At 37.1% G+C, this 20,414-nt stretch overlaps 1 protein-coding gene and 1 non-coding gene across 3 annotated transcripts in view; both read left to right on the top strand.

Moving 5' to 3' along the window:
• Window positions 1-20,414, top strand: part of LOC145694783 (mitochondrial sodium/calcium exchanger protein-like) — a 177,142-nt gene that overhangs the window by 30,537 nt on the left and 126,191 nt on the right. Inside the window, exons 1-2 of one of the 2 annotated variants that reach the window (XM_081771417.1) lie at window positions 1,951-2,437; window positions 15,289-15,447. In XM_081771417.1, coding sequence (XP_081627543.1) covers window positions 2,324-2,437; window positions 15,289-15,447 — 273 coding nt within the window. In that variant the 5' untranslated portion in view covers window positions 1,951-2,323. Of the gene's footprint in view, window positions 1-1,950; window positions 2,438-15,288; window positions 15,448-20,414 lie in introns of those variants that run through there. The other variant, XM_081771418.1, reaches the window with a different exon arrangement.
• Window positions 17,116-17,199, top strand: TRNAL-UAA (transfer RNA leucine (anticodon UAA)). Its single transcript has one exon. It is a non-coding gene; the product is annotated as a tRNA-Leu (tRNA).

Genomic DNA, 20,414 nt, shown 5'->3' with positions numbered 1-20,414 from the left:
GTAGTGTTGCTAGCTACAAAAAAATTTAATTCCAGATTTTAGGGGCAAATTTTGGGAAAAATTCCCTTTTTATTTCTATTATTTCCTTCTTGTTGGCTACATTCGAACAAATGTACCAGTGTCTAACAGCCTCATCCTTAGCCTACACAGCGCACCATAAAAAGTTTTACTGGAATAATTAGTGGAAGTACAGTTGAGGTTTATAATAAACCATGTTCTGGAAATGGTAAGAAAATGGTGAATTTCTGAGGTAGAATGAGATTTTTTTAAAATTTCATGCTTACTTTATTATATATCGCCATGATACTTGTAGGATATATTCTTTGAGTACTACGGTTTATTTTCAGATAGTTTTCGCCTGTCTGATGGCAGCGTTTCCAGCCAAAACAATTAATTCCCGCTATTAGGTGAAAAATTCGGAAATTTTCCCTTTTCCCCTCTATTATTACCCTCTTACTGGCTACATTGAAACAAACGTACCACTACCTGAAAGCTTCCTCTTCGCCCTACAGAACGCGCCATAAAAAGTTTCAATAGGATAATTAGAGAAGTCTAACCCGGCATATTTGATTTTTGCCTCTGAGGCGTAAAAAGTGTCAAAATTTCATGTGTATGACAGAATTTTTTCTTTCCCTCTTTGAATGGAAGCAAGCGACTTCAGGATTTCACTGTACCTTGTCAACACACCAAAGATTTGTTTAGGTGACTTGAACCCATATAGCAGCAGTGGTGCTAGGTGCAAAAAATGTTTGAAATTCGGTTAGGGAATTTTTTGTAAATTTTCACCCCTACATTTCCCTCAATAATTTCCCACCCGTTGGTAACACTGCAATGCAACTTACACCAAAAAATAGCCACATCAATTTTCTTAAAAAGAAGACCTTAACCATATCAATCGAATGAATAGTTTTTGAGCAATAAGTCACTAACTGGAAATGTAGGAAAATGCCAAAAATGGCCTGGGACCGAAAGGAAAAATCACACAATTGTGCTCGTATAGGTACAAAGAAACAAACGCTTTTTAAGTTACGAGTGCTTCGACTCAAGTTCTGTTGATTATTTCAATAATCTGTAACATAAATAAATAAATAATAGTTGCCAGAAAAAAAACAGACTTTTGAAAAAAAACATGAAAAAGAACGATGTTTTTTATTGAAAAAAAACTTCACAGAAAAAAAAACCATTTTTTTACAACACTAACGCTAATCATACATCAAAACGACTCTGCATAAAGTGGAGTGTCTCCAGACTCGACACGAAAATCTAACAGATCAAGGAACACGCCTGCGTTTGATTTATTACCTCGAAGAGATATATCATGTGTTGTGCAGAAGAAGGTGGAATATAGGAACTAGCTTTCTTTCTGTTACTTTCAACTTGCTTGTTTCCGGAATTCGGACAACGTTATTCTCATCTTTTTGCCTCTTGGAAAAAAGTCTTATATCCATTCTGAACACTACACCATTAACAGAGATTTAAAAAAAAAGAAAAAGAAAAAATAAGCATCTTCGGCTTCCGAAAGCAATTAAACTCAAACTTTTGTCACCAGAAGAGCCTATAAAAGCTAACTTTTTTCGAAAATCTAAGGGGCAATTGCCCCTCTTGCCCTCCGCCCCCCTCCTCAGTGGGCGCTCATGGTTATATTTGGTTGTGATTCCCTAATCCCTGCTTCCGTGATAACGAAAGGTGGAGCTATCGGAAGTAAAGAAACGATAACAACGGTAAAGATAACGTCCATAGCTCTTCAATGCGAATTATAACACTCATGTGAGAGGATTATAAATACACTTGCTGAAAATAAGACGCAAAAACGTACTTTACTTGTTACTAATTCTGTCTACACTTAGAAAGAAAATACCCGCTTGACAATGACATTTTCTCTGTAGTTAGGTATAGTGCGCGTTAATTCCTAATTGAGAGGCATCTAGCGGCGAATCACGAACCAAGAAAAGACAGTTCGCTACTTATCTATGCTGAATGAACAGTGTTTCAGCTGTCAGGACAGCATGTTAACAATTAGAAAAAAATATTTTTTTATGATCTGCTAGTCGAATATGTTTCCCATTTGTTATCAATTTATAATAGTGTCAGTTGCATGTAGGATTTCACCGTCTTGATATTTAATGAAACGAAAGTATTCTAAAAAAGAAAAATAACATTATTTGTGTGTTTTAAAGCGTGTGTGTGTCAAGTGTTGAAGGTGTCTTGTGTATTTTACCAAGCCGTTTGGGGTTTACTGCATTGTCAACGTTTGTATGTTTGGAGTACTAACAGCTACAGAAAGTAACTATCAACCTAAGTGCGATTATATACTTGCATTAGAATGGAAGGGACATATTTTGACCTAATTTTAAACACCACCAAGTATTCTAGTAATGCAGAACTATTGAAGTTTCCGCTATATAATATGAGGCACTCATATTTTCAAACAGATACGGTAGGTTTAAGTCTGTCTTTATTTATTATGTATTTTATTAGTCAATGTTTACATCTCGTGCTGTAAGTAAACTAGCTGTTACATTGGAAGAATTAGATTCCTATTGTAGAAGTCGTTAGATTAAGTGCTCATTAAATAACTGTTTATTGTGAAATTAAAGCTGGTAGGGAAAATTTAGCAGATGTTTTCATCATGATTTCAGGTTTTATAAAATAAATAAATAATTAAATTGCACACTATCATAAACTCCTAGAGTTTATTGATAGTACTAACGAAACTAATGGAGTAATCTACGTAGCTTGCAGCTCTATATACGATTCCCAGAAATGAAATTGCGAGATTCCATGCTACTATGGCATATCAGGGGTAAAAGTAAGGAAATTAAATAGTAAGGTGACGCACGACGTCATGCTGTCCCCCTGCATATCTTTGCCCATTATAATTGTTTTAGGAAGTTGGGGACGCTATAGATATTTTTTTTGGAAGTGGGGTAATGGCGTCCCCCGGAGTTCTCCCTCACTTTTACCCCTGTGGCATATGATCAACACTTATTCGTCACTTAAATTATATTTTACTATTACGTTTAGAACTGACGCAACGTAGCCTATATGATTAAGTTTTGTATGTACTCACGAGGAAGGTCCATAAACCGTGAGAGTTGAATTTTGATGAAAACTGATGACAAGGTTCATTTCGAGTTGCTAAGTAACGTAGTAATAGTCACTCGATGCGCAAATGCTTCGTTGAGCTGCTACACCGACGCCATCTTGAAATCCAGTAGGCAATGGCCAATAATACCCTTTTGGCACAAAAATGAAAAAGATTTTGATATATCTGACTTCAGTATTGTAAACCAAGGTAGAGCATCTATATGTGGGAGTACTTCCAGTGCATGATCGCCATTTTGAAAGGCGCCATATTGAATCGCGGTCAAATATAATAAATAGTAAGGGGGTCATGTGGGGTATCAAATAGCACTGGAATTCACTCCTGAATCCATTTCCGTAACCAAAGTTTACATATCTGTTTTCACTTAAGAGTTAAGAGCTCTCTCCCAAGTATAAAAACTGTGCAAGTAAAATTTGTGTTATGAAATACAGTCGTGCGAGCACTTGCAGGACTTTAACTAATGCAGTAGTAGTCACTTGATATACAATAGCCACTATACCAATCAGATCTTGAGACTAGAGAGAGAAATCGTTAATTAAATTGAAATTCCTGTAGTAAAAAATGGAATAGCAGCACTGTAACAAATTATGCCTATTTCAAAGTGTGCTATACATATGAGTCTATATGTGTTGCGATTATGCATAATATTTAAATGCTGTAATATAAGTTAGGTGCAACGGCACATATGACTTTATAAGAATATGTCTTGAAGTTATTAGAAAATTAATAGAAAAATTAATAGAAAAATAATATAAACTGATGCACATAAGCAAATATTAACCTACTAATCTTTTGCTCTTCAGTTCTGATTATGGAGATCCAAAACGAAGTGATTAGCACACGGTATCGTTGAGCAGTGCAAACACTTAACAAATGCACTTTCGTCACAATCTTCATGACCACATACACTATTTTCTACTAGTCTCCAGAACAGAGCTGGATTTAGGTTTGGTGGGTCCCTAAGCTATTGATAATAATGGGCCCCTTTATGTGTCCAGATGAACGTAGTACCCTATATACAGAAATGAAGAAACCAGTGATATTTTACGAAGCAGACTAGCAGAAGGGGCCCCATTACTTATATCATAGGGGCCTACACAAACGTAGCACTGTTGCTATATGTAGATGTTACTTTATTTATTGTTTTTCTTATATTTTGAAAATGTACATCCAATTTTTTCCCTGATTTTTTGGCCACCAAGAGTATGGGGCCCTAAGCTATAGCTTGTTTAGTTTATACGTAAATCCGACACTGCTGCAGAACATTTGTAAATAAACCAACTATTGCTCCTGTGACGTACCCACCTTTCTGCTATCCATGTGCAAGCATGTCCTTTGGACTGGCGCACAAAATTGATGATACACAACAGAATGTATTTTCATTATGAAAATTCTGCCATATAACTTGTACACCAAACAAGTGAACACCTGCCACAATTAGTTATTTATCACAGTTTTGATATGAAAACTAGTCTTTCCCTTATTATAAGCAAGTGTTTTATCGTTAACCCTTAGGAGCTCTTGGCTTTTTGGGCTATTTTTGAGACTTTCAGTCAAGCAGCTACTGCATCGTCACTATTTATCCTAGGATCATGGTTCATACCTCATTCTCTTCAGAATAGAGCTGGCTTTCAAATGGTACCACTTGCATGCTCATACCATATACCAGAAGCGGGAAAAAATGTCAAAGTGAAAATTTCGGAGGGAAAAAAATTTTTCTCGAACTTTGGACCCCCCTGTGTGATCGTAGCCATCTAAAAAAATCTGATAAATAGTACTTGATATACTGAATGTGTGTGCCAAATTTCAAGTTTCTATCTTGAATAGTAAGGGCAAGAGAATTTTTATCAAAAATTCCCACAATGCCACAAATCACCATAAAACACTATGATCTCAGGGAAAAAAATCCTGAGACATCCCCAATTACCCTAGGACTATAATCCGCCAATCATTCTCTTCAGAATAGAATTGTCTTTCATGCGGTACCATTCACATGTCTCCATCATGTATCTAAGGCGGGAAATTCCTGAAAAAAGGGATTTTTGGGCAAAATTTCCCGTTTTTCAACTTTTGCCCCTCTGGACCCCCCTGTTTTTACGCAGAGATCGGAAAAAAACTTCTGGTAAATACTACTCGGTGGACTGAATGTTTGTGCAAAATTTCAATCTTCTACGTGAAAAAAAAGGCCCGCCAGAAAAAAATTCCCTACCATGCCCCACTTTTACCCTATACAGAAGTATATTTGGATAAAAATTCACTGAGACGGCCCTAATTACCCTAGAATAATAATTCGACCGTCGTTCTCTTCAGAATGGAACGGCCTTTCAGACGGTATGACTCACGTGGTCCTATCGTGTATGTGAGGCGGGAAAATGACATAAAACGGGATTTTTGGGGTAAAAATATCCCTTTTTTTTTAACCCTTTGCCCCTCTGGTTTTCCCCCTGTTTTAACACTGACATCGGAACAAAAAATCTGGTAAATACTACTCGGCGGACTGAATGTTTGTGCAAAATTTGAATCTTCTACGTTCATAAATAAGCCCGCCAAAAAATATATATACCGAAAATGCCCCATTTTTCCCTATATAGAAGTATATTTTTCAAAAAATCCCTGAGACATCCCTAATTACCCTAGAATAATAATTCGACCGTCATTCTCTTCAGAATGGAACGGCCTTTCAGACGGTATGACTCACGTTGTCCTATCATGTACGTGAGGCGGGAAAATGACGACAAACGGGATTTTCGGGGTAAAAATATCCCTTTTTTTACCCCTTTGCCCCTCTGGTCCCCCCCTCTGTTTTAGCACTGACATCGGAACAAAAAATCTGGTAAATACTACTCGGCGGACTGAATGTTAGTGCAAAATTTAAATCTTCTACGTTCAAAAATAAGCCCGCCAAAAAATAATGAACATAGGCTTAGAAAGGGAAAAAATACATTTTAAGATTATGACGTCATCACCTCCCATGTCTGGACGCAGGACGGTCTGAAACCATACGTAATGTCTTCTGCAATGTCTCTGGACTTGAAAAAAAAACCCGGACGAAAAAGCTCAAATAGAAGAGAAATAACGCAATGTACCATGAAAAACGCGTATGGTACAAAATGTACCATAAGATCCCCAAAGGGTTAAAGGTGGAAAGTTGCAGATATCTAATTATTTAATATTGAGGGAAAAAGCAGGAAAGAGGCTTGTTTTATGGATTGCAACTTGGTATTGAATCTTGTAATAATCTTTATTGCCATATATTCTTAGCAGGTGTGTATGCATTCTCTTATCACTAATAGCAGAACAGGCACAAGAAAAGTGAATTCTAAGTTTCCAGGTGTATCTTCTTCTAAGAATGGGCTGTGAACTGATAATTTAAATCCCCGTAATTGTTTAATGCGTCAGCAATAAATCGATTGTATTTAGACAAATTGGCAATAAATACATTAAAGTATTTTAACTTCGTAATATGCACGGTAAATTATAGGTTAAGTATAAGTATTGGAAAAGAACGCAATATTCTGCAACAATGATAGTCTTTATCTAAGGTTTCAAGATTTATTGATGGTCTTTATTTTGTGTATGTAACTCTAGAATAAACTAGGGATGGGCAAAACCGTTTTTTATAAAAACCGAAAACCGGTTTTTATAAAAACCGAAATCCGAAAAACCGACATTTCGGTTTTCTCCAAAACCGGTTTCGGTGAAAACCTTTCGAAAACACACAAAACTATTTCTGTGGAAATGGATTCGGTTTCCGGAGAACAACGAAACACCATTCTGGTCAGAAATAGAACAAATTTTGAAAAAAAAAAACGGAATCGGTTTTGAAGAAAACCGAAACCGGACCAGGTAAAAAACCGAACCGGTTTTGAAGAAAACCGAAACCGGTTTTTTGAAAATGTTCAAAATCCGGTTTCGTTTCTTCTAAAAACCGAAAACCGAAAAACCGGTTTTTGTGCCCACCACTAGAATAAACTAGCTCCCGGCTAAATAAGTTTGTAGTGGACAACATCGTGTTCGTGGGTTTTCTCGGGGTATTTCCGTTTCCTTCCACATTCTCATTCTACCAAATCTTCCATCTTCCACTTGTCTTAATCGTCGTCTTCCTTAGCCTAAATGGCATAATGGTGAGATAATTATTAAGCTGAAAGAATAAATTAAATGAAAGTGCAAGCTGATCAATATTATCTTGTTACCTTATGCACATGTAGTTCTTCAGATAAGCCTCTTCAGCAAACCTAGCAGCATTATTTCATCAGCTGATACTATCTGCCATCCTCAGCAAGAAAAAGTAGGTATGGTGTTGAGTTTGAATGTTGAAAAACTAATGTTACCTTCAAATAATATACCTTTTTATAAACACTTGCATTTGAGCCTGGGTATATAATGCTACATTTTAAAGAACATCTTAGTAGAGAACAAATGATGATTTTATTTTATTTATTTTATTTATTTTCATATACGGTGATAACTTGAAATCCGAACTTAATCCATTCCAGGACTCCTTTCGAGTGTCAAGGCAATTTTTCCCCTTCAAAATAATATGAGATCCCACGGATTCTTGGATCCCACGAGCTCGAAGTTTCGAAATGATTTTAACAGTAAATATACTTGATTTTAAAGTAACATATGCCATATTGACAAATAATAGTTTTATTATTTGAGTAATAATGTAAAATGATACAAATTTGAAAAACTTGTATTTAACGTTTTATATATATATATATATATATATATATATATATATATATATATATATATATATATATATATATATATATATATATATATATATATATATATATCAGAGATGGAGTGGGTCAGTGGGTCGTGGGTCAACAGCATGTGACCCACTGTGACCCACCACCCACTGCGACCCACCGACTCTGTATGATCTACCGACCCACTCTGCTCACTGCATTGTAGACAGTATCTCCTGAAGACTGGTAAATTTGTTTTACTTTCAAGACCTTAATTTCCCTTCCTTTTCCATTTGTTTCTGTCTACTTACTTGAGGTGAGTATATCTAACCAAGTGAAACAAAGAACTTCAGGCACTTTTGGATATTGTTATTTGTAATTGTAATAATAGCAATACGACTTATATTACTACTTGGCTTTCGAGACCTGTGAGGTTTTAGAGGAGCTAACTACTGGAAAAAATACATTTTTGAATCACTGTAATATATAAATTATTATGTAAAAAATTGAATGTCACTATGTGTGCCTGATCATCACGGTCAAATTGCAAAGTCAAATGAAATTACTTTTGGTATATACCTGTAGTTAGGACTTAATCCAAACTGGGATGTTATATTGCTTTCATTATAATGCATAATATCCTAAGGAGGTATGAGGATCCGAATTTTTGCGGAAAAAAAATTAGTATCTCGCAAGCCGTTAAACTTACGGAGCTGAAATTCAGTATATTAACTCTTTATTGAAAATAAACAGAATGTGTCCTAGTATTTTGTAAAATTCTCCTTTATGGGGGGGGGGGGCACTTTCTATATATGGAAAATTGGTAGTGAGTTGGTTTGTAAAAATGATCGAAAACGATCGATGTTATTTAAGAAAAAAATCAGAAACAAAAAATACAGTGCTTGGCTTCATATATCCATTGCTTTCTACTATAATTATTGCTGAAGCTTATGTTTATTATATGGAGCACTTACAACACAGGGCAATCAACCCATAAAGTTGTGAGAAAAATAGGCATAAAATTTGTACTGTAAGCTTAATTACACGGAAATTTTAAGTTTGGATTGTACGCATAATTATATGGAAAATTTTACACTACTTTTTCCCTTTACGTTGGTCTACTTACCTTAATTTGGAACTTTCAAATTTCATCCTTTTTCCCACTGAAAAGTATCGATAATTCAACGAGGAAATAATTATACTATGATAATTTAATTGAAATTCATCGTAATTTGGCACATTGCAAACATCAGTGTGGTAATTGAAGGGGAAGGAGGAGGAAAATTCCTATTCACCTCTGAACACCTTCCAGGAAGCTCGTTCCCTTTCGCTTTCTAGACGGGGTAGGGAACTTGGTAATGGCATCAAACCTTCATGTGTAATTACAAAAATTAAATTTATAAACAAATAAGAAATCATCAGTTTATCAGGCTTTAATTGATAATTTATTCACAAGATTCTCTATCGAAGGCGTGGTAGATGAAGTTTCTGTTCTCCACGAGTCGACATTGGAAACTGACATGGTCGATATGGAAAAGATGTTGTATGGTGATAGAGAGATGATACTTCTTGCTGAGTATTTCAAAACTGACGAAGAAAAATCGTTATCAGACTTAAGTCTAACAAGCAGATTGTCGATGGGGAGTTGCAGAATCGGGTAGAAGTATTATCAATTTCCACGACAGAGTTCGAACGGGGATTTCCCCTTATGAATTTACAGATGACTGATATTAGAAATACACTAAGTGCTCAAACATTGTCTAACTTGTTGTTCATCAATGTAAATGGCCCACCGCTAGATAAGCTCAAAGTAGATAAGCTAGTTATTTCTTCGCTGAAGGGTGGACATCATTCCGCTGCGGGTGATTTACCACGAAAAAGTTACCAATAGGAAATAAACCCGATTTCAGATTTGTTTTAAGGTGGAAAATTACGAGTTACGGAAAATGTATACTTGTATTACTAATGGCTTATTTGTAGGGATGCGCACAAGACAAGATTTGAGGCTGTCTCGTCTCAAAAATGTGCTGTAAAAGCAATGTCTCGACTCGAAAAATGTATATTTCTCTATTGGAAGAGCTGTGTCTGCACTCGAAGTTTGTCAGGAAAATTCTGTCTCGACTCGTCTCGTGCGCATCCCTACTTATTTGTGTTATTCAACTTTGTACCTAATTTTTAGTAAGTCTCTTCTTTGCTTTTTGCAATTATGCATATTTGTAACTTAAAATTAACGTGGTGTTTTAGTGATTACACAAATTACAGTTATGAACATACTTTATGGAAATGCTCTCACATAGGGTATCAGAGCACCTTTATACACTATCAAAAACTGATTTTTCAAATTTTTTTGTGAGAAAAATACTGTGAACTGAGAAACTATAGCCTTTTCCATATTGTACAGGGGGGGGGGGTATTTTCCTGCGAATAGAAGTTTCTTTTGGAATGCGTTCAGAAATTAACACTTGCAAGAATACTCTCTTTGTACAAGTATATTTTAGGCACACACTTATTTCCCCCCACCTCTAACTGTTTCAATTTGCTCACAGACAAACACTTCTCCATATTATATCGTAAAGGTCAGATCCACCGTTATTGTAACAGAGTGATGCTTGAGCGATTGACTAGAAATTCAAACTCCGATTAGTGGCAATTTCATAGTCTTGTTTTATTACAAGTGTAAACTCTTTAGTCAGTATAGAAGAGGCCGTGGATCGTGTTCATAGTTGATGACGACGGATGTTGGTGAGTCAGAGTAAGTCACAGTGGATGAGAGTGGTTCATGGTGGGTGGAGGGTCACGGTGGATGGTGGGTCAGTGGGTCGTAGGTCAAGTTTTCATTGACCCACGCCAACTGATATATATATATATATATATATATATATATATATATATATATATATATATATATATATATATATATATATATATATATATATATATATATATATATACAGATGGTGATCAGAAAAATGGAAACACCTGAACGAAATTGCAACTTATCAGATTAATATGGTGTCGGGCCATCTTTCGCCTTCAGAACAGCCTTGATGCGACGTGGGATGGAGGCATAGAGGTCGTGAATGGTAGCAAGTGGAATTTTACACCATTCCTCGTGCAGGACATCGGCCAGTTCTGTGATAGAGGATGGAGGTGGAAATCGTCGCCGGAGTTGTGTTTCCAAGACGGACCACAGATGTTCCATTATGTTGAGATCTGGGGATTGGGCGGGCCAGGGGAGGTGTTGAACTTCATCCCGATGTTCCTCAAACCACGCTGCAACAACGCCAGCTGTGTGAATGGGTGCATTATCATCCTAGAAGATGGCGTCATTGTCCGGGAACAACATCCGGACCATAGGATGCAAGTGGTCTCCTAAAATTGCGACATAATCGTTGGCAGTGATTCTTCCGCTAAGTGTGACCACAGGATCCAATGAAAACTATGATATGGCGGCCCACAGCATCACCGAGCCGCCGCCATGTTTCACAGTTGGGCGCAGACACTGCAGATCATAAGCTTCTTTGGGCGTTCTCCACACATAAACACGGCCCATGGTTGGGAATAGGGTGAAGGATGACTCATCCGACCATATCACACGTTTCCAGTTCTCAACGGTCCAAGTTGCATGGTCGCGGCACCATTTGTGGCGTGCGAAAGCGTTATGGTCCCTGATGAGCGGTTTGGCCCGTGCAACACGACCCCGTAAGTTCATGTCATGCAATTCGCGGCGGACTGTGATTGTAGAAACAGGGTGGGGGAGGTACTGATTGAGTTCCTCCGTCACTTGCTCCGCAGTGGCACGACGGTTCTGCGTGACAATGCGCTTTAATACCCGACGTGACCTGTCACTCATGAATTTTCTTCCGCCCACTGTTCCGCTTCCCCGATGTGGTTTTCCCGTGTGTTGTGTAGGCCGTCATCACCTTCGACACTGTCCCACGCGACACACCTAACACAGTAGCCACTGCCGTCACACCCACTCCACATAATCGCACACCAACAATTTGCCCTCTTTGAAAATCTGAGAGGTCTCCCATTTTACACTACCTCCGTCTGCTGCAGCCACTGGACACTGCTGTTCCACTGCGCCTGACGTAGTATGGAGATCGACCTAACACACCACCACCAGCGGTCCGGCGCTGCGGGCGCCACGATACCACTTCCAACCCATACATCTGACGTGTTGCCAACTACAGGTGTTGGTTTCCATTTTTCTGATCACCATCTGTGTGTATATATAACAGGTAACTGTATTTCTGGGGAACTGTATACACGATCAACGACCTGAAGGTTCGGATTTCGGGGCAAACTTTTCTCCAATTCTTCATTCGTATTCCAAATTGTTCAAGGTCTGGGACGTTCGAATTCCTGATATACGTAGGTATTTGTAATCCATTTCAAATACAGTAATGTTGCTCAATCTTTGAATCGCAAACTATTCATGTTTGTTTAGGAGAGGCAGTGGCGTATTTACGATTTTGTTTCGGGGGGGGGGCAGCTTTCCTAACTTTATTCCTAGAAATGTGAAAATTCTGCAAAATATTTCATTTACTTTAATATAGTAAATAAAATTTCGGGGGGGGGCTTAAGCCCGGAATGCCCCTTAAATACACCACTGAGAAGAAGGGTCACGAATATTGTTAACATTAGTTTTTTAAAAAAATACACTTAACAAGTTTTCTGTGTTTATTCTGTCTGTCTCTGTGTGTGTGTCCGTCCGGAAGACAAAGACAAAAAAAAAAAAAAAAATGTATCAAGACGTACTTGATGGATCACCAGCAATTTTGGCCAGGATGTACTGGGTCAAAAATTAGGATTGAATGAGGTGACGTTGAAGCCAAAAGTGGTAGAAGTCAACCTTTTCCAGTTTTAACGTTGATCATTATAAAGCAAAAGTGTAAAAGGTAATAAGAAGCGATTTGCAGCAATCGATTAAACGTCAAAAAATATTCTTCATACGAACTCTCTGCTACAACCGGGAGTGATAGAAATCCATTACACAGTCTGGTTTCAATATTAATCCATATAGAGCAAGAATCGATAAGAGATAGCGAGAAGTTTTTTTTTTTTTTAATTAAGCGTTCTAAGAATAGGTATCATCTATTAAAACCGGAAGCGACAGGAATCAACTACTTCCGATTTTAACGTTGATAACTATAGAGTAAGCACAGTAATAGATAGATATAAAGATTTTCTCCAATCAGTTCAACGTCCCAAGAATTTATTCCATCTGCACTGCAATCTCTCTACTAAAACCGGAAGTGAGTTCCCCCGTGACTAACCAGTTATCGTACGCGCCTTTTTGCGTGGGGGACCCGAGTTCGATTCTCGGCGGGAGCTCATGTAGTTCGGAATTCCCTTTAAGTTGTGGGTCCACGTCTCACATAGCCTGGCTACTGAAAGAGACACTAAACTTAAAAAATCAAACCAAAGGTGGTAGAAATTCACTGTCACTTCCGGTTTCAATTAAAAAAGTACAAACCAAACACTTTTACGCGGTATACACGTGACGCTACTGCTTGCTCAGTTTCTTTTATTGTTTGAAAATCAAAACGATACTAGATTTAAGTATATATTTTCAGTAATTTACATAGATGTAAATAATATGAAAAGTATTTAGGTTACTTCCTATTACAAATTTCCTGCTTGTTTAAAGATTACGCATGGACTCGATGAAGCGTAATGTCTTTCGAGGTAAATTCCCGACTTCAAAAAAAGTTGAATTAAGAGCCACTGAAGTATATGATTTAAGTGCGTAAGAGTCACGTTTCCTTTGTACAAGATTCTTCTCTGTATCGTAACTATTCGTAAGACACATCTGTATTTACCAGACCTTAGATTGGATGTTGGCAAACTGACAAGCAGTTCAGTTGATTACAGGAAAGAGGGGTGTTCCCCGCAGCCGTACTTGAAAGCGAAATGTTGATTTAATGCTTGAAAATAATCACCATCACGCAACTAGTAATTGCGGCTTAGTGATTCATTGTTTTCCACTAGTTATTTGCGTCTTCTTGAAATTTTATACAAATAATAATCTTGAAGGTCAGTTTTAAACTGCGAGTATTTTTTTTTAACAATAAAATGATCAGAATCATGGTCCCATTATTTTTTTTAATTGTAGCGTCCGTTTTCGACATCGATGCTATATGAAATCGCTCTCCAACCAGAAATCAAACCTAAGACCATTTGCACCTAAGGCGCCCGCGCTAGCTAGTAGACCAGTTAAGAGGACATGGCCTTATCTAGAGCAATAGAAAGTTAAAAAAAAAAAAAAAAAGCAAAATTCTTAAACATACCCGCACTATATTTCAGATTCTATTGAACTTTTCTTTTATTTCGGCGCGGGAGGTTATAGACCCCTCACAAATAAAGGACCTATACAGGGCGTCGTTAGAAGAGAGCGGGTAGGACATGTTCTGTGTCATTTCTAAGGCTGCCAAGTGGACGGTATTTTGCCGGTAGAGCCAGATATATATTGCTACTAATTTAATTAAGGCAAGCCTATACCATAAGCTACTTGTGACGGAGTGCCGGAAATTTCATTTTGCAGAGTTAGTAACCCTAGTCATTTCTCATATCAATCTTTAATTTATTCCACGATCTTTAATGCGGTTTGGGTAAATTGTACGAGTACTAAAACTTGAAATAGACATCAGAACTTCACCATAAAAACTGTTATGGTACGTATCTGTATATTCATTAGATTTCTATTATGTTACCCGTGTGCGTGGGTTTTCTCGGGGTTCTCCCGTTTCCTCCCACTTTCTTCATTTCTCCATTTTATTCATTTTTCATCATCACCGTCTCCTTTAGCCTAGCCGTCATAACCATGGGAGGTAAAACTTAAAGATTTCATTTTTGTCCTGTTACGTTACTTCTTTATAATACTTGATTATTTATTAGATTACAATGTTTAGTGGCAAATTATAACATTTCTGAGTTTTATGTTAATGCATATGCATGCATTAATTTGGTTTAATATTGCAATGGCAAATACAAATGGTAAATTACAATGAAAATACTATGAAGTGCTTATTAAGTTGTAAACAAGGTTAACCAGTCCTTTGATTGAAAAAGAGAAAATCCATATTCGTATATTGAAAGTTTTTGTGCTAGATGAGTTACGAATAAAAAAGAAAACAGTGGCGGATCTAGGTAAAAACGGGGGAGGCAGCCAGAATCCAGACTAGAATAGATATATCATAAGTTTATTATAAACTTTGAAAAATATATAAATAATAATAGCTTCAATTATTTTTGACACTCAAAAAACTGTGAGGTCCTAAGCCCCCCTCGGCCCCAATCTAGATCCGCCACTGAAAAAAAAAAAGAGAAATTTCTTCTGTGAAACCAAACAAATTGTAGTTTGGAGTTTTAAAAAATGCACATCTAAAATGTAGCATATTGTCCCCAATATTTAAAAGCTATCGACGCCAGTAGTCTACATTTCCTTCATTACTATATATCTATACTTCTTATTTCCAGACCCCTTGTATACGTGTGCAGACTCTTCCAGATTCGGAAAGGTGTCGATTTGTGCAGAATACGACAGACTGCACAGCCAATAGCGGGTTTTTGCCATACCTTGCCTTTCTGTTCTGTGATTTTGATGCCTCGCAAAGACCTTTGGGAGTTGTCATTTGCGTAAGTATCTTCTTTCTGTTTAATAATTATTAATTATGTTTATAATTTTATTCTGCATTTGAAGTAAATTCAAGAAATATAAAAGTAGAAAGTAAACTTGATCACATATTTTTCAACGCAGACAGGAATTTTGTGAAAGAGGTGGATAACATTTTTAATATTATTATTATTATTATTATTATTATTTATATCTATTTACGAAAATTTTCTTTCTTAAATTCGAACTATAAAAATTGACTCTAGGTTTTGGAAGTTGAGACTGTTATAGGACTGGATAAGCTAATGGAATTTTAGTTTTGAACAACTCGGTTTCAGTGATACATAGTTTGAAATCCAATCTTTTTTTCGGTAATTAATTCGGGGGCGCTATAGTTTAACACAGGGCGTTCCATCGATTTGCGGGGCCTGGCCGGAAAAGTAAATTGCAGAACCAGTGATGTACAGAGACGACGCTAGAGGAGGCAAGGTGGATTGTAAAATGATAATAGGATTATATATATATCAAAAATAATAATTATATTAAGCTGCTTCCCAAAATGTCTGCCCCTCCCCCCAATAATGAGCTTGTACGGGTTGGATATATGGTATATTTTTTAAAGCAGTCGAGCGTTTACCTACCGGAACTTCTAATATACATCACTAGATATACAGATAAGACATACGGTGCATTGTTGTAAACAATTGCATTTGCAACCTTCTTCAACGAAACTATCATCGACTCAAAGCACTCTGCTCCTATCTCTAAAATGAACCATTACTGCCCAGTGCCCTTCATAGTTCAGTCGTCTGGAAATAGAATTTCCTTTCCTTTCCTTCAATGTAGATAATACGTCTCTTTGTTGAATAAAAAATATAGAAAGATTTACCCAATCGTTATTGCGACTTTTGGCATCATCACAAGTGTCGAATGATCTCATTTCTGAATTAAGAGGAGTGTTAGAACCGTATAATTACATTACAACTGAAAGCACAAATTATTTATTTGGAACTATAGGATGCATACATTATTCTAATTCTGTTGTGATGGCCGGGCTTGCCCACCTTTGGCCGTACCTGAATCTTAATAAGTTATTATGTTGGATATTAGATACTTAGGCCTACTCCTATTAGTTTGGGGTTGCAAATAGTAAGAGGAGGGAGATCGCTTCAAGAATGCACAGAGCATCACAAATACTTCTTTTATTTTACAGCAACTTCCATTTGAGAGTGGCTGATTGTAGTTTAACGTTCTGTTTAGGCTATGTGAGATGTGGACCTACAACTTAACGTGAAATCCGAGCAACACGAACTCGCACCACGAATCAAACTCAGGTATTCTAACCTTGTAGCCACCGAGGGACCTCGCTATCAAGCTATGAACGTGAAGTGAAAGAAAGAGGCTTTGAATCCATTTATAAGGTTTAAACTGCCACTAAAAAGCCTAGTGATACCTTTGGAACAGAAAAACAACACCTTCTTTTCTGTTATTTAGGGCAACAAAATCTTCGTTGTCTGCCAAGGACGACTGAGAGATACTCAACCAAACGCGGCAACTGAGATTGAAAGGGGAATGGCTTTTTACCGTTGTTTCATGTGACGTCACTGTGTTTACATGTGGCTTTCCTCAGGCAGCCAGTGCGCAGCATCAGTGCCGTTCCACAAGTGTAATAGCGAGCTCCTTTGCACATGGTCAGGTTGGCCGAGTGGTCTAAGGCGCCAGATTTAAGCTCTGGTTCCCAATAGGGAGCGTGGGTTCGAACCCCACACCTGACACTAAAATTTTTTAAACTTTAAAAATATATATAATACCATGGATATATTCTAATTATAAAATAACTTGAACCTAATTCAGATTAGTAAAGTGTTACAGTACATCATATTTTACAAAATAATTAAAATTTTAAAACTTAAGAAAACAATGTGCTAAACTGATTGTAGTATTAGTAGTTTTGTGTTCCTTCCAAATCTTGGAGGTGAAGAACAGGGGCGTCATTTCGGGTGGACAGGGGCAATTGACCTCCCTGAGTTTGATAAGCACACGCTTTTTTTAAAAAAAATAAAAATAAACAGTATATATTATACTAATTAAAAAAAAAACGCGAAAAAGTCTTGTGTCGGTGTGCAACCTTCCCTCCGCTGCTAAAACCTGATATGACGCTACTGCCGAGGAGTCGTAGGGCTTTCATTCCGTACAGGTCTTTGCAAAATTTGCAGCCTGCAACACAATGCAAAAAATTTAACAAGCAAGTAAAAGTGCTATACCGATTATCGAAAACTTAAAAGAGAATTTTGCGTTTCGCTGATGAGAACTGCAACGGAATGACCCCAGACATGGACGCCCGAAGTTGGGGGCAGGATGGTTACCGGGCCCCTCTCTGGCTCACGCAAATATATACGTAATATAGCATACCACGTACATTAAATACCAGATATACCAGACGTAATATAGCAACCGTGGAGATGCCCCCCCCCCTCTAGAAAACTTCCTTCGGGCGCTCCTGACCCCAGATCATATTCCAGAAGAGTTGAACTACTTTCTTTTAATCAGAAACAGTGTAAGCATAACTTTTGTTTTTAATTAAATATTTGAAAATGAAACACCCACAAGCAGATCAACTTGTCAGATGAGAAAAATCGGACCCTCCGGGAGAAAAATTTTCAAAAATTAGACCTACTTGATGAACCACCATCAATTTTGGCCAGGATGTGTAAATTCATCAGAAGTGATAGAAATAAATGATTTTAGTTTTACCGTTGGTCACTATAGAATAGAAGCAGTTGAAGCGAAATGGTGTTTCCTGCAATCGATTAAGGATTCAAACAATCTATTTCATTTCCATCCTTAACTCTACTAAAACCGGAAGTAATACAAATGTACTACAACGTCCGGTTTCAAAATTTATCTACATAGATCAATAAACGATAAGATATGCAAAGAAGCGGTTTTTGGAATCAATTTAGTGTTCTAAAAATAGGTACCATCTTCTTTCTTAACCCTCTATTCGAACCGGAAATGGCAGAAATCAGCCACTTCCGCCTTTACTTTTATCGTTATAGAGTGAAAACGGTAATAAATAGCGAGAAGCAATTTTATGCAAGCAGGCTTCCCAATAATCCACCTCCACTCTAGTCTCTACTAGAACCGGAAGTGGTAGATATTACTACCACTACCTGTTTCAATATTGAGAACAAAGCACGCTGTAGTAGTCCTTGTGATGTAGACGTGGTTGTTTATTAATTGCTAAAAAGTAGACGACCAAGAGGTATAACTCGATACCCTGAATACTTTTGCCTCAGATGAAAGTCGAATATGTTTTGGATCCCATTTTTTTTCAAGCAGTAATTTAGATCTCTCATGTGAACCCGATGCCGAAAAGTGATGTTAAATCTCCAATCAAATATGGATGGTTCTTTAAGCATTCTTTCTCTAGTAATCCCAGATGTTTATCTCTATTTGGTTGATTCCTAATAAATTATATATATATATATATATATATATATATATATATATATATATAGGGCAGGATTTAGGGTGTGTGTGTGTGCAAAGGTGCACGTGTACCCCCTCCCCTTAGTTGTAAATATACACTATCTAAAATGAGAAGTTAGCAGTTAAAATATCAACACTTTCCGAAACTTTCTGCCTTCATATTTCCGTTTGCGGCTTAAAAGAAAGCAGAACTTTGCAAAAGCAAATGTTTAAGTCGGTTTTCTAAAGGTATAAGGAAAAGGACTCACCAAGCAAAACAATATAGCATTGTCAAGTAGGGAAGAAAACACAACCCAGGAGAAGAGAACATTTTTTTTTTCCTGCATAATACTTGCAACCCTCCGTTCTGCAAAATACTTTCCTCCGTTCTATGCAGTGTGCGAATTAGATAATCTATATGGGGGGGGGGGGGGATAAAATGAGACCAACAGGACGTAAAGTCTGAAGGTGCAATAATTCAAAATGAGACAATAATGCCTTCCCCATCTAACCTTTCTGAACGTGTTTAAATGTTGTACTCACTCTTATCCCCGTAGCTCTCTAAAGTTTATTTACTTAATAATTCGGCCCGAGCGATAGCCATGATCACTAGCATATGTTAATTTTTCCACTCATATTGAAATCTTCCACTTACACACAGCTTGCAAAAGAAAACCTACTTCAGTGTTATGAAAACCATTAAAATTATCGGTTAAACCGGACATACTTTAAAAAAATATATAGGTGTTAGTCTATCATACGGAAAATAGATTGTTGCTGGTCCCGATTTCTGGTATCAAGATCAAATCGAAGGCCAAATATTTAAAATCTCTCAATTCAAATTTCGAGATTGTGCTCCTACTCCCCTCTAAAGTTACACTTTTCACGCTTATTTATTTATTTATTTTTTAAATACCTAATATCGATTTCGTGATGGAGCTCAGGGAGTCAACACTTACAACTACTTTCCTGTTAGGTTAGGGATGAGTTGATTTACTATGTGCTACGTTATTCAAATAAAGGAAAACATTACACTGAAGTTTTTCAGACATCATTGGCGTGGATAGCAAACTATACAGCGAAAGGAAAGATGGAAAAATGAAGGGTTAACTTAAAAAGTTGAAGTGCTAATACAAACACGGACAATGACACGGAGAACCAGTCGTATTAACAAATGTTGCAAATGTTAAAACAGATCTTCAATTATGCGCTTATTCATCTTCATTAACATGTCTGCTCACTAGGGGCGCATCCCCAGCGTGTACGTTAACATACGAGGGACAAAATGTGATTGAGGGGAGAAATCCCCCTCATCCCCCCGGTAATTCACACCCTGGTTCTATGCATCAGTGTTGTCAGGAGTAAAGAATATTGTCACATGCTACTTTGACGAGTTTGTGTGATTGGTTATTTTGGTAGTTATTAGTGCATATATATATATATATATATATATATATATATATATATATATATTAGGGATGGCCAATTCCGGAATTTTTACTTTCCGGAATCCGGAAAG

This window comes from Thermobia domestica, chromosome 9 (genome assembly GCF_964235325.1).
Source record: "Thermobia domestica chromosome 9, izTheDome1.hap1.1, whole genome shotgun sequence".
NCBI lineage: Eukaryota > Metazoa > Arthropoda > Insecta > Zygentoma > Lepismatidae > Thermobia > Thermobia domestica.
The sequence above is the reverse complement of the archived record's forward strand: the minus strand, read 5'-3'. Positions and strand labels throughout refer to the sequence as shown.